The following is a 27,531-nucleotide window of genomic DNA, read 5'->3' on the forward strand; positions in this document are numbered from 1 at the left end:
CCAGACTCCCCAGCCGTGAGATAGGGGCTCTCTCCTTCAGAGAGAGGGACCAGGGGAGGTTAAAGACTTTGACATTCCTACATAAAGAATTACTTACATGAAATGGTTTTTGAAGGGTGTCTGGTTAAAGACATATGGACTATGTTCCAAAATATATTGTGGAGATATGATTCCACCAATGAGAAAGTCTCCAGGCCGGAAGTAATTGTGAGCATCAATTTCATCTCTGATCAGATTCAAGGGGCATTTTGCCTTCTGCTTCACACAAACTCCATGGGACTGAATTAGCAGCAGGAGCAGCAGGGATCTCATTCTGGCTCTGCCTCCTTCACATCTGCTACGTGTGGCTCCTCTTCCTTCCTGACCCAGCCAAGCAGGAGAATCACAAGACTCTCGCAAGACCAAAGCTGCAGTGGCTTTCCGGGGGGGGGGGGGCTCAGCTCTGGCTTCCCTCTCCCCCCCAGCCCTTCACCTGCTCCAAATCCTGACTCTGTCTCCAACACTTTTTCTTTTCCAGTCCAGGTACAATTAATAATGTCATGCTGTTGGTGCTTCAGATGCAATCTCTGCAAATATCTCTTGGGCTTTTAGAAGAAGAAATCACTATGATTTTGATAATTATAAGTGGAAGAAATCTCACCTAGATAACTTTCTGGCGTCTTGAATCCTCAAGTAGCAGCTGCAGAGCTGGAGGAAAACACGTTTGCAATGCTGCTCTAACATTTGGCATAAATCAAGCAGTGGGCAGAGTTTGGCCTGTTGCAGGAACCCCCCCAATCATTCAGTTGCACAAGCACGACACACACACACACAAAACACACACACACACCACTTCCTTTAATAAACTTTATTTGAAAAGCCTTCCATAAATAAGGAAGCGCTTGAATCGTAAGTCTATCCCCACGGAAGCCCGTTTGCTATTTTCAATACAGGTAGACCAGTTCCCTATGCAAATAAACTGCTGCGCTCCAGCCAATGAATGTAACTGAATAGCGCCCCTTCTGGCGACCAAGCAGGTACTGCAGGGCCGATGTCTACCTCTCAGTAACTATTGACAGCTGCTAATACAATGTATCTGGGTTTAATTGACCATGACTTGTCCTATCCGAATGTATCCAAGTGTTTCCTCTTGGAGTGAAAGTGTTTTTACCTCTGTAGTGTTTCTGTTATAAATTCAAAGAAATTCAGCTGTACATCGGATCTGTACCGTTCCACTTTTGTTCTGCACCTTGGAAGAAGGACTATCAAAGGGGGAGGCTTGACATAGGGCAGCCATAAGCTCCCAAGCGTACCAACATGTCCGCAGCGAGCCCACCCCAGCGGGCGTGCCCACACTGATGGTGCCAGAAAGTGGACCATTTCAATTACAAAGAACTTGCATTGGAAGTGGGTTCAGTATGGACCAAAACAAAGGACAGTGACCAACCCTTCCCTCTGGGAGCAGGGAACTGTGAACTCCTCTTTGTCCTCTGGAATGTGCTCATGGGGAGGGAGAAAGAAGGAACCGGACAGGTGACACTCAGGTTACCACATCAACCCCTCCTCTTTGTGATGTATCAATGATGTAGTTATGATGTAGTTATGATGTAGTGTTAGGGGTGTAGCATGGGGGATTAGTAACTAATAAAAGTTGGGGTCTTCTTTTGTTTGGCGCTTCCATCTTGCTTTGTCTTGCAGTGTGTTGGAGTCCTGTCACGACAGTCTTAATAAAGACCAAGCCTATTGGCTGCTGTTTTGCTCCAATTTTCCTGGTTGGTGTCCTTGCTTTTTGTCCAAGGGAGCCCTTGGATTTCTCCCTTAACAGTTTGGTGACTGTGCTCAGGGACTCTTGGTTCTCCTATGAAGACGAGGGGGGAGATAGAGGGGATCGGGCGCCACTGGGCAACCTTAGCCCAGGGATCCTTTTTCTCTCCCTGCCTTCCCTTTGTGGGAGGTAATCAACTGTCACCAAAGGCTCAGCCAGGAGGAGCAAAGGCAAGGTCAAGCCGGCCAACTAAGGATCCTGGGATCCACGAGGGATGTTCCTAGGGCATGAGTATGGTTTGAAATTAGTGCACTGGGAGGGGGTGGAAGGATAACATCTCCACGACAACCAAAGCGTTCCTTTTTTCCCACTCCCCGACCTGATCCCTCGGAGTACGGCCATAGAAGGTCATGGGAAACCTTTTTCTTTCTCTCTCCTCGACCCGACCCATCAGAGTTTGCCCAGAAAGGGTCATAGAAATATCTCTCTCTCTCTCCGACCCGATCCCTCGGAGTACAGCCAGAGAAGGTCGTGGAAAACCTTTTTTTCTCTCTCCTCGACCCGATCCGTCAGAGTTTGCCCAGAAAGCGTCGTGGAAAACTCACCACTTTCCTGAAGGATACCCTTCAACCCGATCCTTCGGAGTACGGCCAGAGAAGGTCAAAGGGACTTTACCTACTCCTATACTCTTCTCCTTAAATCAAATGAAGCCGCACCTCTGGCATGGCGACCCTTGTTGGGATGACTCGTGTACCTGAGAACGCAAGGTTGTTTGTTCCTTTCCAAACTTTTGATTTCTCGGGTCCCAATCTGGCATTGCAATGTTCAAGTGTCTAGTAGGGAATCCTGTATCTAGCATTTGAAATCAGGCAGGAGGTTGTTGTGGACGGTATAGCGGAAGGTTCACCGAAGAAGACAGGGCCCCGCACTAGGATTAGTTTGTTTTATAAGCAGCTCTGAGTGAATTCCGGATCTGTTGTTTTTCCAGGTTAAGAGACCCGTGGTTTGCAGGCCAGTTGCCTGTGGTTTTAATTGTAGGCAGGGATTGCCTGGTTTTAGATTTCTGCTAGCCTTCTCTGGTCCAATCCATTGGAATTTGCCCAAAAAGGGCCACGAGGGGCACCTGAGTGTTAGACTGAATACTGATAGGACATTCTTTTCTCCCCCCCCCCTCTTTGTCCCTCTCTTGTATCTGTTTGTCTATCTCATTGTATAGCTTGTTATTGAGCAACGCCCCCCCCCCAGTATAAAAGTAAAATTGGAGCTCAACCTTCCAAGCACTATAGCTGGACTCCTCCTGGCAACAAGGCTTCCATGAATCCTTTTTGCCCCAGAGAGGATTCTGATACGGCTCTCCAGTTTGTCCTCTCCAACTGGAAAAGTTTAAAGGGGCGAAAGTGTCTTTCCAAGTCCAAATTGAGAGACCTCTGTAACTTTGCATGGGTGGCTTTTATCCATCACCTGGAGGCAGGGTCTCAATGGCCACCTCAAGGCTCTTTTAATGTTACGAACATGGAAGCACTTAGATCCTACTTAGCTGATGAAAACCCCCGACAGCTTTACTACCTAAATGCCTTCGTGGAAGCCCACGAATTCTTTAAATGTAAGCAAGCACATATCACTTGACAGATGGCTGTACTGGGGACTGCCAGACCCCCTCCTTATGATGAAATCAGGATGCAAGAGGAACAGTTAGATAGGTCCCTCATCCCCTTTTACTACCCTGAACCAATGGGACCCCTGCCATCCAGACCAGGAGTGGAGCCAGAGCCGGGGCAGGAGCCTTAGACAGGCCGGGGAATCCTGCCCCTGATCTCTCCCAAAACCTACAAATCTCTCTCCCAAAACCTACAAATCCCAGCTCAAACAACCTTCTCCAGATTGTGCCGGGGGGGGGGGACACAAGCTAATCCCGACCCCAATGCTATGCCTGCGGGGGCTCCTTCAGATGAGGAAGGTGAAGAACCACTCTCTAGGAGAACTTGCCACAGAAATAACTTAGTCAATGGAGAAGTAGAGGCCGTGCGCCCCCTCAGAGCACTACCCATACCCCCGGCAAGAGCAGGAGACCCGCCTCACATTGTTTTCACCCACCAGCCTTTCCTCACCTCCAATTTAATGAACTGGTTGGATAAAATGCCTTCCCTTCGAGATGACCCCGATAAATGCCATCGACAAGTAGCCACTAACTTTTCCACTCATAATCTGATGTGGGCTGATGTGCAGATGTTATTAGGAACCCTTTTTCATGAAGCTGAGAAGAGGGAGATACTGGTAAAGGCAGGGAAAGCTTTGAGCAGACCTAACTATTAAGCATCCCCTTCATGGATCACTGCCTTGCCGTGGCGAAGGGGCTTGAAGAACTCAGAGAAGCTATGAACTATGCCGAGCAGGGCACCCAAGATGAACAGGTCATAGTGGAGAGTTTTGACCAAACGTGATCCACCTGGAGGAGGAACCGGCAAGCCACTCCAGTATCCCTGCCAAGAAAACTCCATGGACAAAGACAACAGGCATATAAAAGTTATGACGCTGGAAGATGAGCCCCTCAGGTCGGAAGGCGTCCAACATGCTACTGGGGAAGAGCGGAGGGCAAGTACAAGTAGATCCAGAGCTGATGAAGCGGCTGGGCCAAAGCCGAAAGGACGCTCAGTTGCGGATATGCCTGGAAGCGAAAGGAAAGTCCAATGCTGTAAAGAAAAATATTGCATAGGAACCTGGAATGTAAGAACCATGAACCTGGGTAAGTTGGAGGTGGTCAAAAATGAGATGGCAAGAATAAATATTGACATCCTGGGCATCAGTGAACTAAAATGGACGGGAATGGGTGAATTCAGTTCGGATGACCATCATATCTACTACTGTGGGCAAGAAACCCGTAAAAGAAATGGAGTGGCCCTCATAGTCAACAAAGCGAAGGCTGTACTGGGATGCAATCTCAAAAATGATAGAATGATCTCGATACGAATCCAAGGCAGACCTTTTAACATCACAGTAATCCAAGTTTATGCGCCAACTACTGGTGTTGAAGAAACTGAAATTGACCAATTCTATGAAGACTTACAACACCTTATAGAAGTGACACCAAAGAAGGATGTTCTTCTCATCATAGGGGATTGGAATGCTAAAGTAGGGAGTCAAGAGATAAAAGGAACAACTGGCAAGTTTGGCCTTGGAGATCAAAACGAAGCAGGGCAAAGGCTAATAGAGTTCTGTCAAGAGAACAAGCTGGTCATCACAAACACGCTTTTCCAACAACACAAGAGACGACTCTACACATGGACATCACCAGATGGGCAGCATCGAAATCAGATTGATTATATTCTCTGCAGCCAAAGATGGAGAAGCTCTATACAGTCAGCAAAAACAAGACCTGGAGCTGACTGTGGCTCAGATCATCAGCTTCTTATAGCAAAATTCAAGCTTAAACTGAAGAAAGTAGGAAAAACCACTGGGCCGGTAAGATACAATCTAAGTCAAATCCCTTATGAATACACAGTGGAAGTGAGGAACAGGTTTAAGGATTTAGATTGGTGGACAGAGTGCCTGAAGAACTATGGATGGAGGCTCGTAACATTATACAGGAGGCAGCAACGAAAACCATCCCAATGAAAAGGAAATGCAAGAACGCAAAGTGGCTGTCCAATGAGGCCTTACAAATAGCGGGGGAGAGAAGGCAAGCAAAATGTGAGGGAGATGCTGAAAGATACAGGAAATTGAATGCAGATTTCCAAAGAATTGCAAGGAGAGACAAGAAGACCTTCTTAAACGAGCAATGCAAAGAAATAGAGGAAAGCAATAGAATGGGAAGAACCAGAGATCTGTTCAAGAAAATTGGAGATATGAAAGGAACATTTCGTACAAAGATTTCCATAATAAAGGACAAAAGTGGAAAGGACCTAACAGAAGCAGAAGACATCAAGAAGAGGTGGCAAGAATACGCAGAGGAATTATACCAGAAAGAAATGGATGTCCCGTATACCCCAGGTAGTGTGGTTGCTGACCTTGAGCCAGACATCCTGGAGAGTGAAGTCAAATGGGCCTTAGAAAGCACTGCAAATAACAAGGCCAGTGGAAGTGATGGCATTCCAGCTGAACTATTTAAAATTTTAAAAGATGATGCTGTTAAGGTGCTACACTCAATATGCCAGCAAGTTTGGAAAACTCAGCAGTGGCCAGAGGATTGGAGAAGATCAGTCTACATCCCAATCCCAAAGAAGGGCAGTGCCAAAGAATGCTCCAACTACCGCACAATTGCACTCATTTCACACGCTAGCAAGGTTATGCTTAGAATTCTACAAGGAAGGCTCAAGCAGTATGTGGACCGAGAACTCCCAGAAGTGCAAGCTGGATTTAGAAGAGGCAGAGGAACCAGAGACCAAATTGCAAACATGCGCTGGATTATGGAGAAAGCTAGAGAGTTCCAGAAAGACATCTACTTCTGCTTCATTGACTATGCAAAAGCCTTTGACTGTGTCGACCACGGCAAACTATGGCAAGTTCTTAAAGAAATGGGAGTGCCAGATCACCTCATCTGTCTCCTGAGAAATCTCTATGTGGGACAAGAAGCTACAGTTAGAACTGGATATGGAACAACTGATTGGTTCAAAATTGGGAAAGGAGTACGACAAGGCTGTATTTTGTCTCCCTGCTTATTTAACTTATATGCAGAATTCATCATGCGAAAGGCCGGGCTGGATGAATCCCTAGCCGGAATTAAGATTGCCGGAAGAAATATCAACAACCTCAGATATGCAGATGACACAACCTTGATGGCAGAAAGTGAGGAGGAAATAAAGAACCTTTTAATGAGGGTGAAAGAGGAGAGCGCAAAATATGGTCTGAAGCTCAACATCAAAAAAACGAAGATCATGGCCACTGGTCCCATCACCTCCTGGCAAATAGAAGGGGAAGAAATGGAGGTAGTGAGAGATTTTACTTTCTTGGGCTCCATGATCACTGCAGATGGTGACAGCAGCCACGAAATTAAAAGACGCCTGCTTCTTGGGAGAAGGGCAATGACAGGCCTAGACAGCATCTTGAGAAGTAGAGACATCACCTTGCCAACAAAGGTTCGTATAGTTAAAGCTATGGTTTTCCCAGTAGTGATGTATGGAAGTGAGAGCTGGACCATAAAGAAGGCTGATCGCCGAAGAATTGATGCTTTTGAATTATGGTGCTGGAGGAGACTCTTGAGAGTCCCATGGACTGCAAGAAGATCAAACCTCTCCATACTGAAGGAAATCAACCCTGAGTGCTCACTGGAAGGACAGATTGTGAAGCTGAGGCTCCAGTACTTTGGCCACCTCATGAGAAGAGAAGACTCCCTGGAGAAGACCCTGATGTTGGGAAAGATGGAGGGCACAAGGAGAAGGGGGCGACAGAGGACGAGATGGTTGGATAGTGTTTTCGAGGCTACCAGCATGAGTTTGACCAAACTGCGGGAGGCAGTAGAGGACAGAGGTGCCTGGCGTTCTCTGGTCCATGGGGTCACGAAGAGTCGGACACGACTAAACAACTAAACAACAACAACAACAACAACAACTATTAAGCATACAGACCCACTGATATGCCCCCTTTGACAGCCCAAAACCTCCTGAACAACCCTGCCTAGGATTATAACACAACCAGGGGTATATGGGGTTTGAAGATATTTAAGAAAGCTATCCTGGATGGCTTGCAAGCTGCAGGACAGCAAACAGTAAACTGGACTAAAGTCCAAGCCATCCTACAAGGACCCGATGAACACCCTTCCGATTATTATACCTGATTGGTGCCCGCAATCAGAACCTGGGGTGGGATCAACCATGAAAGTCCACAACATGAGGTTAGTGTTAAGGGATTCTTTAAAGACCAAGCCACAGCCGACATACGGAAGGCATTAAACGCACACCTTGGCTACAATGGGAAAACAATAAATGAGATCCTCTCTATTGCCAAGTCAGTTTTTAATTCAAGAGATGAACAAAAAAGGGAGGACCAGAGGGGAGAATCCCCACAAGTGCTAGTTTACACAACCGGGGTTCCCCCTCCTAGGGAGAGACAGAAGGGAAGAGGACATGAACAGACAGACAGACGTGTCTGTTTCCATTGCAATGAGGAAGGACACATCAGAAGGAACTGCCCATTATTAACCGGACACCAAGAATCCAGGCCCAGGAGATCAGACTATAGAGTCAAGGACACCGAGGCCGGAATACAGGGAACCGGCTAACCCCAGGCTCAGGGAACTCCCCCTGATTATGGGTCCTCCCAAAGGGTGCTTCCTCCTCCTTTACCACAACCTAAGAATCTCCCCAATAACACCAATCCTTTCAACCATCCAAACTGCCCTGTCAACCCTTCCACGAAATGGTAATGGAGGAATACAATGACTATTGACAATCAGAAGCAGATCCCGCCTCTTTTCCTTTCCTTTGTCCTATTCTACAATTATCTTCCTCAGATCCTACAATCTTACGACTGTCTGCTAGACACGGGGGCCACCTGTTCTACTCTCACAAATAGTCACTTGACCCCAGGAGAAGAAACCAGGACCGTAATGGGACTGGACGGGATTCCTAGAGTTTGCCCCCTTTCCAAGGCTGCCAAAATGTCAGTTGGACCTTTGTCCATTAAGCACACTTTTTTAAATTGACTTCTAGCCCCGTCAAACTAAATGCCACCATACAATGTGGAGGAGGGGATTTACCAATCTATCTTCAACTTCCAAGGAATCTTACAAGAGACGAATAATAAAGATCTGGATCTTCCTCCTGAGCTCCTAAATGGGGTCCCCCCCAAGCTGTGGGGAACTGAATCCACATCAGTTGGAGTCCGCCACCCCAGTAGAGGTGAACTACAGGAAAGACCTGCCTTTTCCCTGTACCAAACAATACCCATTACTAAAGGAGGCAATAGAAGGACTTACTCCGATGATTGAGGAATTCTTAAAAATGGGAGTTCTAGTTCCCTGCGCTTCCCCTTGTAACACCCCTTTGCTCCCCGTCCACAAACCCCACATGAACCCTGTAAAATGGCACTTGGTTCAGGACTTGAGACTTGTGAACTCCTTTGTCACTCCCCGCCACGCTGTGGTGGCAAATCCTCATCACCTCCTGAGCTCAATTCCGGAGGGAACTGTAGTTTACTCCGTTATTGACTTGTGTTCCACTTTCTTCAACTTCCCAGTGGATGTAGAAAGCCAATTCCTCTTTGCCTTCATCTGGCAAGCTGGACAACTAACATGGACGTGGCTGCCCCAGGGCAGGAATCTCCAGCAATCTTCTCCGCTATACTATATCAGGATCTGCTAGACGTCACCCTCCTAAAAGTGTCTGCCCCCCTTTTGTACGTTGATGACATCTTACAATGTGGGCGGGACTTAGAATCTTGTAAACTGGACACCATAGCTCTTCTCACGGCATGAGCGCATAAAGAACACAAGGTATCCCCAAAGAAAAGACAGTATTGCCAAAGGGAAGTAAAATACCTTGGTCACATCCTAGGAAAAGAAACCCCTGCCTTAACAACAGACAGGATAGAGGCCATAACAAAACTACACCTGCCCAAGACAAAAAGGCAACTTAGAGGCTTCATTGGAATGAGTGGGTTCTGCCGCGCCTGGATCCCCTGATATGGAGAATTCACCCGTCCCCTCACTGCCATGACTCATGACGATGCCCCAGAACAACCTGAGAGGTCTGCAGAGGCACTTGAATCCTTTGAATCCATCAAACAGGAGTTAAGGTCCTCCCCTGCCCTCTTGCTCCCTGATTATCGGTTGCCCTTCTCCTTGTTCATACATGAAAATAAAGGAGTGGCCTCAGGTGTCCTCACATAGCCATTCCAAGGAAGGAACAAACCAGTTGCCTATTACAGCCTCCAGTTAGATACCACTGCAATGGGGAATGTGGGGTGCTTCAGAGCGGCAGCAGCAGCTGCACTACTTTTAGAGAAGGCACAAGAAACTGTATTAGGACACGACCTGACCATAAACGTTCCTTATGCTGTGGCCACCCTCCTTAACCTACGGGGTGCCAATGTTTCACCATACAGAGACTAAATAGGTATGAAGCCATCCTCCTGAGCCCCTCAGACGTAACGATCAAAAGGGTAAATTCCCTTAACCCAGCGACTCTCCCCCCTCTCCCTGACGATGGGTCGCCACACCACAATTGCTCCCAAGTAGTTCACCATGCTGAAAAACCACGAGAGGATCTGAACTACCTTCCCTTGGAAGATCTGGACCTCATCATAGATACAGATGGGAGCTCCAAAGTAGTGGGAGAGGAGCGCAAAAGTGGTTATGCAGTAGTAACTGATACGGACATTCTTGAAGCATGCCCCACGCATGCCAGATATAGTGCACAGGCAGCAGAACTAACTGCCCTTATCAGAGCCTGTGAACTGGGGCGGGACAAAAAATTATGATCTACATGGACTCGAGATATTGTTTCGGACTGGCGCATGCCACGGGTCAAATTTGACTCCAGGGGGGTTTCTTAACAGCCGCAGGCACACACATTGCCCATGCAACTTTAGTCGAGCGTCTGATGAACTCCACACACCTTCCCGATGCCATAGTGGTGGTGCACTGTAAAGCACACACAAAGGGAAAGGATCTGATCCCAGTCGGAAACCGATGCGCCGATCAGGTAGCACAGGAAGCGGCTTTATGGCCCCTACCACCGGACAATGGATTCCAGGGAGCACAATTACCTTCTGATGTTGATTTCAAGCTAATGTATAAAACAGCGACTCCAGAAGAACTAGAGGGATGGAGGCTGTTTTAAAAGACGGCATTTGGTACCTCCCCGACAAAAGACTCTTGATGCTGAGACTCTGTGTGCCAAAGCATCTAAGAATATTACACCAATGTACTTGTTGGGGAAGGGACAAGCTTGTGGATAGTATGAAACGCTGCTGGTACGCGCCAGGACTAGCCCTTGCTGCAAAGGCTGCAGTTTAAGATTGCCATACCTGTCATCCCTTCAACCCAAAGCACACTGCCAGAACCCCACCGGGAGCTAGACCATGGGCTTTTGTTCCATTTGAACGTCTGCAAGTGGACTTCAGGTTGTGGCAAAAGCCTTGTTACATGAAATCATAGCACCTTTCGGGGTCCCAAGGCACATAGACAGCGACAGAGGATCCCATTTTACATTGGATGTGGTCCAACAAATAGCCAAAGCATTGGGAATTTAATGGAAAGTGCATACCCCGTACCACCCACCGTCCTCCGGCCAGGTTGAAAGAATGAACCAGCAGCTCAAGTCACAATTAGGGAGACTTTGTAAAACCGCCGGATGGAAGTGCGTCAATGCTCTCCCCCTGGTACTACATAACATAAGAGGGTGCCCCAGGGGAAACCTGAACCTTTCTCCGTATGAGCTACTCTTTGGGAGACCTTCCTCTGTGTACCACACCCAATTTCCCCCTTCTGAACTAGAGGTGGGAGAATTAGAACTAACTCAATATGTAATCCAGCTCCAGAAGCAATTGATTACTCTCCACAGGTATGCAGCTGGGAGTCAAAATATACCCCTGGATGAGAAGATCCACTCTTTCCAGCCGGGGGTCAGGAATGCTTTCCAAAGACACTGAGGCTGTCAGCTGTCTCTCGCTGGTGCTTCTTCTTCTTCCTCTTCCAATCTCCCCCAGCTTCTACCCTCTGCAGCCTCTGAACTATGCCATTCTGCATACAACTGATCCAAATCCATACTGTCCTCCAGAACCAGCCAGGATGACCCAGATGAGGATCAGGAGCATAAAAAACAACAACATGACGTTTAAGGTATCTTGTTGGAATCAGCCTGTGAAAAAGATTTTCAGTCCAAGAGCTTGTAGTCATGGCAGTTATTATAGGTTCATTTTCATCATTCATGACTTATGCAAAATAAAGAGAGATATCGATGGAGCATTAATCCAAAAACAACTATGTGTGTTTCCTTTCTGCAGTGCTGGGTAGAATCAACATGCAATACTGTAAGAATCCGATGTCATCTTATGTCCTTCTTCCCAGGTGCTCCTTTGCATTCAGATCAGGCCTCAGCAGAATAACGTAGCACTTGGGGAGGAAGATGCAGCCCAGGAGCCCAGCACTGGAGGCCAACATAGAGAAGATCTGCACGGCCACCATGTACCTGCCCTTGGTGCTTAGGTAGGTGGGCACAAAAGACACCCAAACACTGCAGAAGACCAGCATGCTGAAGGTGATCAGCTTGGCTTCGTTGAAGGAGCCAGGCAGCTTCCTGGCTAGGAACGCCACCGTGAAGCAGGTGGCAGCCAAGAAGCCCAGGTAGCCGAGGGCAACATAAAACATGGCCACAGAGCCTTCGTTGCATTGCAAGATGATCTCTTCCACCTGGGAGTGCATGTCGGGCTCTGGGAATGGGGGGGAAGAGCCCAGCCAGATGGTGCAGATGAGAACTTGCACACCAGAACAGGAGATGACAATGGAGTTGGCCAGACTCTTCCCTAGCCATCTCCTCACCCTGTTCCCTGGCCGTGTGGCCAGGAAGGCCAGCACCACCGTGATGGTCTTGGCCAAGAGAGAAGAAACAGCAACGGAGAAGATGATGCTGAAGGCCGTTTGTCGGAGAAGGCAGGTCGCTGTTCTTGGTTGCCCAATGAAGAGGAAGGAGGACAAAGAGGAAAGCAGAAGGGAGGCGAGCAGGATGTAGGAGAGGTCCCGATTGTTGGCTTTGACTATTGGGGTTTCTTTGTATTTAATGAAGATTCCTAACACAATGCCTGCTGTAGAAGATAAGAAGAGGACGATGGAAGCTAAGGTGATCCCCAGATGTTCTTCATAAGCCAGGAAGGTCACAATCTTGGGGACACATCGATCTCTGTCCTTGTTTGGATGCTGATCTTCTGGGCATTTGGTGCAACGTTCTGCATCTGAGGAAGAGGAAAAGAGTGGCTTCAGCATGCCTTACATCCATGACCACCTGTGCTCCGGAAATTAGAATGTGTAGAGTGGCAAGCAATTCTTTGTTCCTTTTTTGCAAAGGGCAAAAATGCTTCCTCTCTTGTAATCCTTCTCACCCACCTTCTTGGTTGGACATGGTTCCTTCCGCACAAGGATCACAAGCATAGCAGCAAACAGTCTTTCCTTCTGGAACCACCTTTGCAAATCCAGGTTGACATATTTTGCTACACCTGGAACGAGGCACGGCCTAACCATGAAGATAAGAAGGTGCATGGAAAATCAATAAAATTATAAGGGAGGGGGAGAAGATGCATTGCGGAGAAAGTGTTAGGGGTATTTGTGTGTCTGGATTTCACCCACATAGTTTGGTAATCACCCAATAGGATCTCTTGTCCCCCTGACCTCATCCACTTTCTGCATAGAAGCACCATTCTCCAGCCCTAACCCTGAGTTCCAGCTCCAAGGCCCTTCTGACGGTTCCCTCCCTGTGAGAAGTGAGGTTACAAGGAACCAGGCAGAGGGCCTTCTCAGTGGTGGCGCCCTCCCTGTGGAACAACCTCCCATAAGATGTCAGGGAAATAAATACAGTAACTAGCTGACATTTAGAAGGCAGCCTGATACAGAGAAGTATTAAATATCTGAGGTTTTATTGTACCAATTGGCTGTTTAGATCTCTAATGGGGTTTTGCCAAACTTAGGATTCTCCTACACGTCAAATCACAGGGTGCACACGCCGGGATGTAAGACTTGGGGGGTTACAAAATACCAGCCTCCTTTGATGCTGGGGTGTGTGGAAGGTGTGGGAAGGAGAGAGAGAGAGGAAGGAAGAAGAGGAGAGAGCTGGGTGCTGCTGGCTTTCTTCCCCAGGTGGACTGAGAGTGAGAGGGACCTGGCTGGGAAACATAGTCTGCCTTTTCTCAGGATGCCTGGGCGCTAGCGCATTCTTGAGCCTCCAGATTCCTCTCCCCTCTCAGCTGCTGTGGCAAGAAGGAGCAGCGCTGGCAGCTGAAACTGGGTGGAAAGGACACCACTGGTCCCCCTTCTAAGGTCCTTTTGCAGGAGTGGCTCCAGGAAGAGGACGAGCAGGATCTCCTAGCCTTCTTCCTCGCTAACATCCCCTACCTTGTGAAACTTCTCGGGCCACTCAATGGCTTCTGGGTTGATGGTGAACTTGATGCCAGTAGATGCCTCTCTCCTTGTACTGCCAATCTTCACCAAAGCACGAGACTGATTGGGAAACATCACCCAATTCATGATATCAAAGTCAGGAGGCAGCTCCCAATTCTCATCCAAACATATTGTGCCCCTGGAGGTATTCAAACACTGGATTTCTTGTAAGAAAGGGTGGAGCTGGAATGACAGGGAAAACAGCAGCATTTTATTGTTCCTCACTTGGAGCGAGTGGGTCTCCAAAATAACATTAATATAAATAATAAATAATGTTAAGTTGTGGGCGAACATAGCAGACGACAGAGAGATTTCTCCAGAGCAGCTCTTTATTTGTAAGCTGGACAGAACTGAACAGTAAACAGCTCAGCCGGCCTGCTTTTATAGGCAGCCGGCTGTCAAAATTGTAGCAACAACAACACAGGGTTTCCCGCCTAAAATAACTGACGTGGACCTGAGTGAAAACTATCTACAGACCTGAGTGAAAACTATCTACAGTATCCCCCTGCTGGCCCAGGGTGAGAACTTCAGTACACAACACCCCTCCCCACCGAGATAAGGCGTGAGTTACAATCGTAATGGTTTCCTTATATACAGCACTACACGTAATGGTTCAATTAGGCACAAAAGCATATCGGTTATATTTCCCATACTTAGACCAACAGTGATACATGTCCAACAACATAGTCCTTTAAATAAGTTGGGCACTTGGAAACTCTGCCAGACCGCCGGGGACTGGTAGTCAAGTCCAGGAGGCCACACAATTCTTGCTGAGGCTGTGGTGCGACCCTAGGTGGCGTTGAAACCAAATCCCCTGGATCCGCTGCTGTGGGCGGAGCCTCCGCAAGTGGAGTGGTCTGAGTCTGTGGTAAGTCTGGCAGACCCTCTGAAGTGGCTTGGTTCGGCTCCACGCTGGCAGTTTGCGAGGGAGGTGTAGGTGGGGCCTCGCCATCTGTACGTGTCTCTTCTGGAGCTGCAAGCGCAGTTGGGGGCACCTCGGTAGTGTCCAAGTTCCCAACCCTGCGCCTAAGCTGGTCTATGTGCCGGCGCCACAAGCGTCCGTCTTCGAGTGCCACCTGATACGAGCGAGGTCCAGTGACTCCCACTACTGTGGCTGGCACCCAAGGAATGTCCCCCACATAGTTCCGGGCAAAGACTTGGTTTCCTGGAACAAATGACCATGGCACGTTGGCACAGCCTGGGGGTTCGGCCATGGCAAAGTCCGGGTGCAGCCGGTCGAGCGGTGACCTGAGGCGGCGGCCCATAAGCAGTTCAGCAGGACTCCGCCCTGTGGCCGCATGAGGGGTGATGTGTTGCACGAACAAGTATTCGGTGACCCGCTCGTGCCAGTCTCCCCGGTCCAGGTGCGCCAGTGCCTCTTTTGCCGAGCGCACCATTCTCTCCGCTTGCCCGTTGCTGGATGGATGAAAGGGTGCCGTTAGGGCATGGCATGTTGCCCAGTCCCAAAAGATACCGCTCAAAAGTGCCTGATGTGAACTGCGGTCCGTTGTTGGAGACAAGGACATCAGGACACCCATGCGTCGCAAACAGGCCTCGCAGCACCCGGATGACAGCTTTGGTAGTGGTGGAGGGCATCAGGGCCACCTCCAGCCATTTGGAATAGGCGTCCACCACTACCATAAAGGTCCGGCCGTGAAAGGGGCCGGCCAGATCGATGTGCACCCTCGACCAGGGTGTCTTTGGCATCTCCCAGGTGTGTCCCTTAGCTGCCGGTGGTGCAGGCCTCGACTCTTGGCACGCTTGACAGGTGGACACCCAGGCAGTGATGGCATCATCCATGTTAGGCCACCAGACGTAACACCGAGCCAACGCTTTCATTTTGACGATTCCCGGGTGGCCAACATGCAGAGCCTCCAGGATGCGCTGACGGAGTCCCTGGGGAATCACGACGCGGTCTCCCCACAGCAGACAGCCGCGATGAGCCGAGAGTTCATGACCTTAGCGATGTGGCCCCTTCTGGATCACTTCCTACAGATGGCGTCTCTGAATCGACACTTGGCACAGGAATGGTTCCCTCCGCAGCCGGCACATTCCGGTTGGCCCTTGGACTTCTATTGGAACTTCCTGCGCTCCCGCTTTGTCTGGTGCACGTCATCGTCTTCACTGGAGGATGCCTCATCACTGCTGGCCTCTTCATGATGCACTGGAACTGGCTTCCTAGGAAGACGTGGGCTGCTGGACTTGCGGATCTCCTGGGCGCAGCGTTCAGCAGCTTCTGAGGCCACAGCCTCCTCACTGGCTTTCTGTAGCGTGAGGTCTGGCTTGGCGAGGAGACGCCGTTGCAGACGGATGTCCCATACCCCACAGACGATTTGATCCATCAGGGCATCGTCTAAGTCTCGGAACTCGCAGTGCATTGCAGCCTGGCGCAGGGCGGAGGTGTAGTTGTTGATTGACTCCCCCTCTGCCTGGTTCCGGTGATAGAACGCATGGCGGGCAGCAATCTTGGATGGCTTTGGTGCGTAGTGGTTGTGGAGCTTCTCATGGATCGTGTCCCATGGTGTTGCCTGGACTGCTTCAGGCGCAACCAATGCTCGGGCCGTCTCAAACACCTCAGCCCCACAGAGGCTGAGGAATAGGCCCCGCTTCCACTCCTTTGATACTCCTGTCAGCTCGTTGGCTTGGAGGTAGCAGTCGAACCGAGCGAGGTAGGAGTCCCATGATTCAGAGGCTGGCGCAAACGGCGGTAGAGGCACAAGTGAAGCCATGATTCCGATGCCGGCGTGGAACAGCATGCTCTAGCCAGAACAGTCAGCTCTCAATTGGTTCTGTTCAGTGATTTCGCTCAGTGATTCAGCTCAGTGATTCAGCTCTGCTCAGAGGTGGCTGCATCTGGCTGTGCTCTGATGTCCATCGATCCCACCTTCGTCGCCAGTGTGAAGTTGTGGGCGAACATAGCAGACGACACAGCGATTTCTCCAGAGCAGCTCTTTATTTGTAAGCTGGACAGAACTGAACAGCAAACAGCTCAGCCGGCCTGCTTTTATAGGCAGCCGGCTGTCAACATTGTAGCAACAACAACCCAGGGTTTCCCGCCTAAAATAACTGACGTGGACCTGAGTGAAAACTATCTGCAGTATCCCCCTGCTGGCCCAGGGTGAGAACTTCAGTACATAACAAATAAGATTAATACAAAAGACAATAAAATCACCTGCCATGGCTGAAGCCTTCCCTGTTCCCATTGGGCTCCTCCTACCATCAGCATCCGCCGTGGTCTAGATGAAAACGCAGCATTTAAGGCCTGGGCTGCAGCTTGAACATTGATGTAAGTGCCATAGCTGTCTCCAGACAGGACTCTCTCAATCTCCCCTTGGGGCAAAGACTCCCATTCCTCCTTCTCTTTGCATCTTATCCAGCCTTTCGGGGATAAAACATGCTTTGCATATGAACAGTGAAATGCTTCATCCAAAAAATGGATAAGAAGACTGGACAGTGATTCATCATAACCATGTTTGGTGTTAATTATTCTGGTCTTAAATGCGAAAGAGAGAGAGCCATGAATGTGCTGGAAGAGTGTAGGAGGCAATATCAAGCCAGTGCTGATGCCCAGGAAAGCTGTTGTGATCCAGACTTTCCCCCCTATTTCCTCCTCATAATCCGTACATATTTCTATTATTAATAAAATTTCCACTGTATCAGTTACATAGCAAACAAATACCCCAACTTGTCTCCATCTTAAATAAGCTTCACTTGGGTTCAGTGGAATTAAATCTTCTTCTGCCAATATTTTTGACAAGGCAACGCAGATCCCTCTTCTGATCATCAGAGGTGTCATAATGCTCACAAACCTTTCTCCACTGTCATTGTCTGCAGCCAAGAGGCCAGCCCACGTCCATCTGAAATTGAGGAGCAACTCCACGATCCCTTGGTACTGACTTTCATCTTTGGGGAGCATCTGGTAGAGGAAAGGGAACTGTGTTTTATCTTCAAGAACCTGGGCTGTGAAGCCATAACTGAGCTGGTGAGGAAAGGAAAGAGTAATTGTTTTGCTTTCAGGAAGGAGTAGATATTTAGTAATCTGAAATGATTAATATCTAATCACAGTTGTGCTGCTGGGATCAATGGGAGTTTTATTCCGAAACATCTGGTGGTGTCAGGAACTGTTCAGATGAGAGGAAGAGGTGGAGACCCTCAAGGTCGTCCAGGGAGGGGGCAGAGGAAGACAGCATGGAGCCAGGTTCGTGATGGTGGAAAAAGGACAGAGCCCAGAAGAAGAAAAGAGCTGGGGAATGTTGGAAGGTGAGGAAGAAGGGCAAGGTAGCAGATCCACCAGCCCTGAAGAGAGACAGGAGTCAGATGCAATGGAGACAAGATCGGAGCCAGTTGAGACTAGGTCCCTTGGGAGCCTGCTAGATCTTCCTCCTTCCTCTAAAACCAGGCGTTTCACCCACATCACAGAGCAGAAAACGACCCCGAGGCAGAAGGGGTCCCTTGGCCGCCACCGTAGGCTGCAGGAGGGGCCTGATATGCAAGCTGGGGAAGGAGGAGGGGGAACACTGGGCAACAGCTCCAGCCGGGGGGGGGGGGAACATACTTTGTGGTTCTCTGTCTGTCTTGTGTGATACTAAGAAGGGAAGGGATAAAGATGCTCCCTGCCTGCCTGGTTCCCCTTGCCAGTACTTTGCCTGTCAGGTGGGGGCCAAGCAGGAAAAGGCTCAGTATGTTCAAAAAAGAGTATGGATTCCATTCCATTTATTATATTTCTGTGCTGCTTTTCATTCACAAAAATCACAAAGCGGCTCATGAACAGCAAAAATGTAATAGGACATCACAAATACAACATAATTAATATAGAATAATTTACAAACCATCAGCATTTTCACTCTATAAAGAAAAAACTATTAACAAAACAACTCATAAGCTAAACAGCACAATTTCAACAAAAGTAACCTTATTAACAAAATACTACAGTATGTAATCTATGGAACAATATTAACACCCTCAGCAAACCAGCAACCAGAAATGAACTGAGCACTCTTGAATTCATGCACCCAGTCTCCCCACCGCATGACTCATGATCTCTCTCTCGATTCAGTTCACTAAAAGACACATGCAGATCATGTCCATGGCAGCAGCTCAGGGCTGGAAGGTGGGGCAAGGCAGGTGGGAGAATCCTTGGCCGGATGGCCAGCACATAGCTCAGGGTTTCCCCCCTTAACTCCCCCAGGAGAAAGTAGAGTGTCCTACTGTGTCCCTCCATGCCCCCTGTCTCATTCATACATGTGGGATTTTGTAGATGCCTGACATGGTGGAAATCTCCTTTGAGATGTCAGAATCACTCCTTCCAAGAACAGCCAGAAGGGGATTCTCTTCTCCGCAGCGATAATTGGGAATGTTTCTTCCGCTGCCTGCAAGCAGCTCTAGCATGGCATCTGAAGTCATCCTGGCATCAAAATAGTTCTCATAGAGGTTGTAGCCAAGGGTGATGTTGGGTAAGAGCCTGAGATTCTGGTTGATCTCCTGGACAGTGAACAGGAAGGACAGGGTGTGCCAGTAGAACGCAAATGTGTCGCTGCAATGAATGGACCAATTTAAAAGACTCAAACCCTATTCACAGGTGAATGATAACCAAAGATTATCCACAAAGATTAAATGTAAAGGTAAAGGTACCCCTGCCCGTACGGGCCAGTCGTGTCCGACTCTGGGGTTGCATTCTCAATTCGCTTAAGAGGCCGGGAGCCAGCGCTGTCTGAAGACACTTCCGGGTCACGTGGCCAGCGTGACGAAGCTGCTCTGGCGAACCGGCACCAGCGCAGCGCACGGAAACGCCATTACCTTCCCGCTATAAAGAGGTACTTATTTATCTATCTGCACTTTGACGTGCTTTCGAACTGCTAGGTGGGCAGGAGCTGGGACCGAACGACGGGAGCTCACCCCGCTGCGGGGATTAGAACCATACGATCGGCAGCTCCTAGGCACTGAGGTTTTACCCACAGCGCCACCCACGTCCCCTTATCTTATTGCATTTGTATCCAACCCTTTCCTGACTATTATACAATAAAGATTTGGAGATTTGTTCTCCAATCCAGGAGTGTAGAGGTACTCTGGAGAATAAAACAGAGTATGAAAATGAATCTCCCTTCCCCCAAATTTGTGAAATACTGGGAAGCTGCTGCAAATGTTTTGCCTGTGCTTTTGCCCCAGGAGTTTGGCTCCTTCAAAGGGGGGCTGTACACATTCCCCAGCTCTTATTCAGAAGGAAAAATGGGGGTCAAGTAGGGGGGTGTTTTGTCCAGGGTGACCAGTGGATTAGTTAGGAGCAATTTGAGTCCAGGACCTCAAAACTTCTTTACTTAGAAATGAGGATGAGAGAATGAGAGACAAGAAGAAGGAGAAGTAGGAGGAGGAGGAGAAGAAGAAAAATAGGAAGAAGAAGAAGAAGAAGAAGAAGAAGAAGAAGAAGAAGAAGAAGAAGAAGAAGAAGAAGAAGAAGAAGAAGAAGAATTGCTCGTGTTTAAGAAATCTGACTCCATAGCATGGGAGTCTCCTGGCTTTTATTGTTTTATTCCCTCTTTTTGTAGAAAGCATACCTTTCTCTCTCTCCAGCTAACAAACGTCACCCAGAGGATCTTAACATTTCATCCTCAAAACTGCATCCCTAAAAAGCAATTCTGACTAGGCCGTTTATAAATTGTACCAATAGAATAGTAATAAATCAAATCTTGGAACCTTGGAAACTGCCTGAGTCTCATGCCAGCCTCATGCCTTCCTGCGGGTGGGAAAAGTCAGGGGATCCCTGTGACCCCTGACCAAATTCTCTTGCATTCTTGTGTCACCAGCCTCCAAAAGCAACCCAGTAGCATGAGAAGGAGAGTATCTTACTTGGGAAGATGCAAGGAACTGGGAGAGGCTTTGGGAGAAATCTTTTACTGGACTCCAACTCCCATCAGCCCCAGCCATCAAGGCCAAGGTCAGGCAGGCAAGAGGGGAGCTGTAATCCAGCGATCTCTGGAGGACCCCAGACTGCCCAGCCTTGAGAAAGGGGCTCTCTCCTTCACCAGGGGTCGTTAAGGACTTTGACATCCCTCTGCAAAGAATTACTTACCCCACAATCCTGGTGAAGGGTGTCTGGGAGAAGACATAGGGATCATATTCTCGAAAATCTTTTGGAGATACGATCCCACCAATGAGAAAGTCTCCAGGCTGGTAGTAATTGTGAGCATCAGTTTCATCTCTGATCAGATTCAAGGGGCATTTTGCCTTCTGCTTCACACAAACTCCATGGGACTGAATTAGCAGCAGGAGCAGCAGGGATCTCATCCTGGCTCTGCCTCCTTCACACCTGTTGTGTGTGGCTCCTCTTCCTTCCTGACCCAGCCTAGCAGGAGAATCACAAGACTCTTGCAAGACTAAAGCTGCAGTGGCTTTCCTGGGGGGGGGGGCTCAGCTCTGGCTTCCCTCTTCCCCCCAGCCCTTCACCTGCTCCAAATCCTGACTCTCTCTGTCTCCAACACAGGATCTATCATCTGCAACAACTTTTTCTTTTTCATTCACGGTACAATTTATAATATCATGCTGTTGGTGCTTCTGATGCAATCTCCAGAAATGTCTCTTGGGATTTTAGAAGATGAAATCACTATGATTTTGATAATTATAAGGGGAAGAAATCTCACCTAGATAACTTTCTGGCGTCTTGAATCCTCAAGCAGCAGCTGCAGAGCTGGAGGAAAACACGTTTGCAATGCTACTCTAACATTTGGCATAAATCAATAGGGGGGCAGAGTTTGGCCTGAAATTTGTGCACAGGACCTCCAGAGAGAGACCTGCACCTGGATCTGACCAAAGTCCCAACTAGTGCAACACCCTGTAGCTCACAGTGGGAAACTAGAGACGCAGGACCGGAGGGTCCCAAGGGAGCTGCTCACACCTTCTCAAAGAATTGGGGTGCATAAAGCTTGAAAAGGCTACAAGCCCCCAAAGTCCTGCTCTGCCTCCACAGGGGAGAGGGCTGTTGTGCTCAGGTCCAGCCAGGGCTTTTCATGGAGACATTGGGTTGTTCACTGTGAGAATAGGATGAGGAATGACAATGAGCCGTTGGCCTAAATGAGCCAGCAAAGTCCTCAGATTCCCAGGGCTGTTATTTCATAGTTGCATTGCTGATCATAAGCACTGTGTTGCCCCCCCCATCAGACCCTTTCATGGAGCCACAAATGGTAATAATAATAACAATGATAATTTATTATTTATACCCCGCCAATCTGGCTGGGTAAGAGGAAGGAATGCTTGGCAAACCCTCACCATGATCAGCTCCCGCCCGGAAACCTATGTCCCCACTGTGGAAGGACATGTGGATCCAGAACAGGCTTCGCGTGGGAGGGCATTCCACAGGGTGGGTGCCACCACCGAGAAGGCCTGGTTCCCTGTAACTTCGTTTCTCGCAATGAGGGAACTGCCAGAAGCCCCTCAGCGCTGGACCTCAGTGTCTGGGTAGAACAATGGGAGTGGAGATGCTCCTTCAGGTATACTGGGCCAAGGCTATTTGGGGCTTTCAAGGTCAGAACCAACACTTTGAATTGTGCCCAGAAATGCACTGGGGGCCAATGTAGGTCTTTCAGGACCAGTGTTATGTGGTCTCAGTGGCCGCTCCCAGTCACCAGTTTGGCTGTCGAATTATGGATTAGTTGTAGTTTCCAGGTCACCTTCAAAGGTAGCCCCACATAGAGCACATTGCAGTAGTCTAAGCGGGAGATAACTAGAGCATGCACCTCTCTGGCAAGATAGTCCACGGGAGGGAGGGTCTCAGCCTGCGTACCAGATAGAGCTAGTAGACAGCTGCCCTGGACACAGAATTAACCTGTGCCTTCATAGACATCTGTGAGTCCAAAATGACTCCCAGGCTGTGCACCTGGTTCTTCAGGGGCACAATTACCACATTCATTACCAGGGAGTCCTCTATACCTGCCCACCCCCTGTCCCCCCAAAACAATACTTCTGTCTTGTCAGGATTCAATCTCAATCCATTAGCCACTATCCATCCTCCAACTGCCTCCAGACACTCACACAGGACCTTCACCGCCTTCACTGGCTCTGAATAAAAGAGAGGTAGAGCTGGGTATCATCTGCATACTGATGAACACCCAGTCCAAACTCCCTGATGATCTCTCCCAGTGGCTTCATGTAGATGTTGAAAAGCATGGGGGAGAGGACAGAACCCTGAGGCACCCCACAAGTGAGAGCCCAGGGGTCTGAACCTTCATTCCCCACCACCACTTTCTGAACACGGCCCAGGAGGAAGGAGCGGAACCACTGTATGACAGTGCCCCCAGCTCCCAGCCCCTCAGGACGGTCCAGAAGGATGTTATGGTCGATGGTATCAAACGCCGCTGAGAGATCCAGCAGAACTAGGAAAAAGCTCTCTCCTTTATCCCTAGCCCACTGGAGATCATCGACCAGCGCGGCTGTGCTGGTCCCGGGGGGAGGTTACTGTGGGGCGAGGTCCAGGACCTGAGTCGAGGGTCGGCAGAAAGTCCTGCATGGGTGAAGCGGATTTGCAGGATCAGTGCTCTCTGGAAACAGGCTTTCAACCCCTGAAACGCCTCCTCTGCCTCCTTGTCCCAGGAAAATGGCGTCTTGGGGTGCAGTAGCCGGGTCAACAGGGTGGTACAATGAGCATAATCTGCAATGAAGGTCCGGTAATAGTTGGCGAACCCCAGTAATCACTGTAGGTCCTTGCGGTTCCGAGGTGCCGCCCACTCCCGAACCGCTGCCACCTTCCCAGGATCCATCTGCACCCCATCTGGAGAGAGTCGGTGACCAAGGAAGTCCACTGACCGCTGATGGAACTTGCACTTGCTGAGCTTCGCATACAGGCGGTGCTCCCGCAAGCGCTGCAGCACGGTCCGGACATGACCCTCGTGGCGAGCCGGGTCACGGGAGAAAACCAGAATGTCATCCAAGTACACCACCACGTACTTGTCTAGCAAGTCCTGGAACACGTGGTTGATGTACCGTTGGAACACAGCAGGCGTGTTGCACAAACGGAAGGGCATTACCAGGTATTCGAACTGCCCGTACCGGGTCCCGAATGCTGTCTTCCACTCATCCCTGGCTCGAATCCGAATCAAATTGTAGGCCCCCGGAGGTCTAGCTTTGTGAATACCTGCGCCCCTTGCACCCGCTCCAGCAACTCCGAAATAAGGGGCAAGGGGTACCGGTCTGGGATGGTAATTTTGTTCAGGGCCCGGTAATCATGGCAAAGGCGGAGCTCCCCACATTTCTTCTTAAGAAAGAGCACTGGCGCAGCGGTGGGCGAGGTAGAAGGCCTAATGAAACAACGCTCCAGGTTCTTGCACAAGAAGTCCTGCAAAGCCTCGCGCTCTGGCTCTGCTAGAGAGTATAAGCGACTCACCAGTAGGGGCGCTCCTGGCTGGAGGTCTATGCCGCAGTCAAACGACCGATGTGGCGGCAGCTGGTCTGCCCCCCGTTCCTCGAACACGTCGTGATAGTCCCAGTACTCAGCGGGGAGCGTTGATGCAGCCTCCTCAGTGGGCACAGCTGCTAGCATCTCGGTCTGAGCATGAGAACTTGGATCTGGGAAGTGCACAGTCCGTTTGACCCAGTCAATCTGAACGTTGTGAGCCTCCAGCCAGTCCATCCTGAGCACCAGGGGGAACTGGGGCATGGAGGCAATGTCCAAGGTTCGCACCTCCTGGTGCTGCTGGAGACACAGGACCAAGGGCTGGGTCTCCCGAGTGACGGCACCCAAACGCAGGAGCCGTCCGTCAATTGCCTCCACCTGTACCGGTTCTAGCTTGTTCTGAAGTGGCACCTGATGATGAGCGGCAAAGGCAGCGTCCATATAGGAGCGGGTTGCCCCCAAATCTACCAGAGTGTGGGTAAGAATCCAGGGCCCACCTGGAGGGTAGAGACGCACTGGAACCATGAGATGTCGCAATTCCACTGGTGAGGGCCCCTCTTGAATGGTTTGGGACCCCAGGTTGCCAGGTCCTTCGGCTACCGAGGTTGGCGTTTTTCCTGCGGCTGGCATCTTCTCGGAACAGGATCGGGCATAATGTCCACTCCCACTGCAGTAAAGACACAGGTTCCCCACCCGACGCCGCGTCTTCTCCGAGGGGAAGAGGCGAGGTAACGCAGCCCCGAGCTGCGTTAGCTCGTCCGGCGACTCGGCTGTGGCCGTGGAGCTGCTGGGAAGGACTGGAGCCAGGAGCCGGGAGTGCTGGCGGTCCCGGGCCTGGCGACAGTCCCCCAACCGATTGTCTATCTGCAGGCTCCGCTGAATGAGGGCGTCCCGCGTGGTGGGATGATCCATCATGGCCAACTGGTCCAGTATCTCGTCCGAGAGTCCCTCAAGATACTGGTCCCGAAGTGCAGAGTCATTCCACGACAAGTCTTGTGCCAACAGCCGAAATTCTGTGGCGTAGGCGGCGGCTGTGGACTTGTCCTGTCTCAACCAATGAATCGCCCAATTGGCTTGGCTCTCCTTCAGAGGGTTGCCAATCGCAGTCTCTAAGTGGTTACAAAACCCCACAAAGTCTGTCAGCAAAGGAGAATCTTGCCGGAGCAGTGGCAAAGCCCACTTGGCCGCCTGGTCCTTTAACAAACTGATCAAAAAGTGCACCTTGGTGCGGTCATCAGCGAAGTTCCGGGCTCGCCCCTGAATATACAACTTGGCCTGGGCGAGGAACATGGGAAAGCTGGCCAGGGCCCCATCAAATTTCTCTGGCAAGGCCACTGGGTACTTGCCAGGAGCTGGGGCGTCGGCCCCAGGAGCTGGTGGGAAGGCCAACCCCTGCTGAAATGCCATAACCACATCGCTTAGCTGCTGAACGGTGTGGGTCAAGGCCTGGTTCTCCTGGGCCAATCCCACCAGCACAGCTGCCTGGTCAGTCATGGCCTCTGGCTCTTCCCGAACGCACCCCAACGAAGGGGGAGTGCGGGTGTGGCAGGAGCAAACTGTGCTGGTCCCAGGGTGAGGTTACCGTGGGGCTAGGTCCAGGACCTGAGTCGAGGGTCGGCAGAAAGTCCTGCATGGGTGAAGCGGGGTCCAAAGCGAGGAGCCGGGCAAGGACAGGAACTCTGGAGGAACAGGCCTGGGTGCTGGCCCAAACAGCTCTTCAACGACGTTGCTCCCGCAACCTGGAACCGGGCTAACTGGCCTTTATCTTCTCTGAGGCCAGGGGCAGTCCCGGCCCCCAGGAGACCTGCCTCTCCTGGCCTTAAGGCGAGCACTCCTCCTGGGAGAAACCAGTTCCCTCTGCCTCTCTGCCCTGAGCCTCTGCAGCTCAGGAGAGGCTGGAGGGTTACTGGATCCAGGGGGAGACTCACCTTCGCCTGACAGGGCTGGGAGAGGCGCACCTGCAGGCACTGTGTCGTCAACCACCTCCGGAGCCAGAGTGGATTCACCTGGTGCCTGCTCCTGAGGATCCGGCATAGGTGTAGCTGCTTCAGAAACAAGGCCCTGCCCCAGTTCAGCCGGCCCTGGAGGCGGGGACTCCTGTGCAAGCTGGGATTCCTCCGGTTCAGCCTCTGAATCGGATTCCCAGGCCATCACAGCGACCAAGGCAGTTTCAGTCCCATGGTGAGGCCTGAATCCCGACTGGAAGGGATCCAAATGGTCCACATCCTCCAGGCGTGCTTGGAGTTGTTCAGCAACCACCTGCTCAATCACCTTGCCCAAGAATGGAAGATTTGAGAAGACAAACCACAAATAGATGAGGAAAAAGAGGAGGAAGAAGTGGAGGAAGAAGAATCCCAATCTTAAAAATAAAAATATATTATTTTAATTGGAATTTGAAATGGCAGTGAAAGTACTATCATGGAATGTGAATCGACTTAATAATAAAGTAAAAAGAAATAAAATTGAACATTTGTTAATTCAGAAATTTTTTGATATAATTTGTTTACAAGAAACATATGTGGCTAAAAAACATGTTGTTGTTTAGTCGTTTAGTCGTGTCTGACTCTTCATGACCCCCTGGACCAGAGCATGCCCTCCTGTCTTCCACTGACTCCTGCAGTTTGGTCAAACTCATGCTGGTAGCTTTGAGAACACTGTCCAACCATCTCCTCCTCCGTCGTCCCCTTCTCCTTGTGCCCTCCATCTTTCCCAACATCAGGGTCTTTCCCAGGGAGTCTTCTCTTCTCCTGAGGTGGCCAAAGTCTTGGAGCCTCAGCTTCAGGATCTGACCTTCCAGTGAGCACTCAGGGCTGATTTCCTTTAGGATGGAGAGGTTTGATCTTCTTGCAGTCCATGGGACTCTCAAGAGTCTCCTCCAGCACCAGGAGTCAGATTAGGAAATCTTTTATGTGTAATGGTCGTGTGTGAGAACTGCTTATCAGGACACAAATTCGGCAGCGGTCCCATACATCCAGTGACACACATCCAATGGACCTGTGTGCACGCTAACAACAGAGTCAGCAAAAAGCCAGACTGTCCAGATATGTGGCATCGAGTATTTTATTATTTACAGCAAATTAAGTAAACAAACATAACCAGCAGTGTGAGCATCGTCTCACACAAACATCCTCTCAGTCAGAGAGAGAAGAACAAAGAGGGGAAGTTTTTCAGTCTTACTTTCGTTCCCACACATACAATGGTAAGGAATGTAAACATGGGATCATGTGACCCAGCAGTAGGAGAATGAAAATACTAACACCGCTGCGCAAATATGCTTCTAAATCAAGACTAATTGGACTGATCCTAACCATTCCCGTGCTTGCTGTA

The 27,531-nt window shown here is 49.8% G+C and overlaps 2 protein-coding genes across 2 annotated transcripts in view; one reads left to right on the forward strand and one right to left on the reverse strand.

Annotated features, from left to right (window-relative positions):
* Nucleotides 1–27,531, forward strand: part of LOC309381090 (vomeronasal type-2 receptor 26-like) — a 108,542-nt gene that overhangs the window by 34,328 nt on the left and 46,683 nt on the right. The gene's annotated exons all lie outside the window — the stretch shown is intronic.
* On the reverse strand, nt 11,305–21,295 carry LOC309353367 (vomeronasal type-2 receptor 26-like). The gene is made up of 6 exons (XM_081882783.1): nt 20,893–21,295; nt 19,068–19,359; nt 16,999–17,805; nt 13,782–14,009; nt 12,780–12,906; nt 11,305–12,628 (listed from the first exon to the last, which is right to left on the reverse strand). The coding sequence occupies exons 1-6, from the start codon at nt 21,105–21,107 to the stop codon at nt 11,730–11,732; spliced, it is 2,568 nt and encodes an 855-aa protein (XP_081738909.1). The 5' UTR covers nt 21,108–21,295; the 3' UTR covers nt 11,305–11,729.

This window comes from Podarcis melisellensis (assembly GCF_964234715.1).
Source record: "Podarcis melisellensis genome assembly, chromosome: 12".
Lineage (NCBI taxonomy): Eukaryota > Metazoa > Chordata > Lepidosauria > Squamata > Lacertidae > Podarcis > Podarcis melisellensis.

Coding starts and splice junctions, on each gene's coding strand:
- LOC309353367 (XM_081882783.1), bottom strand. CDS start 21,107: ATGAGATCCCTGCTGCTCCTGCTGCTAATTCAGTCCCATGGAGTTTGT. Junction 12,907..13,781: donor GGCCCGAGAAGTTTCACAAG/GTAGGGGATGTT, acceptor CTTCATGGTTAG/GCCGTGCCTCGTTCCAGGTG. Junction 12,629..12,779: donor AACCATGTCCAACCAAGAAG/GTGGGTGAGAAG, acceptor CCTCTTCCTCAG/ATGCAGAACGTTGCACCAAA.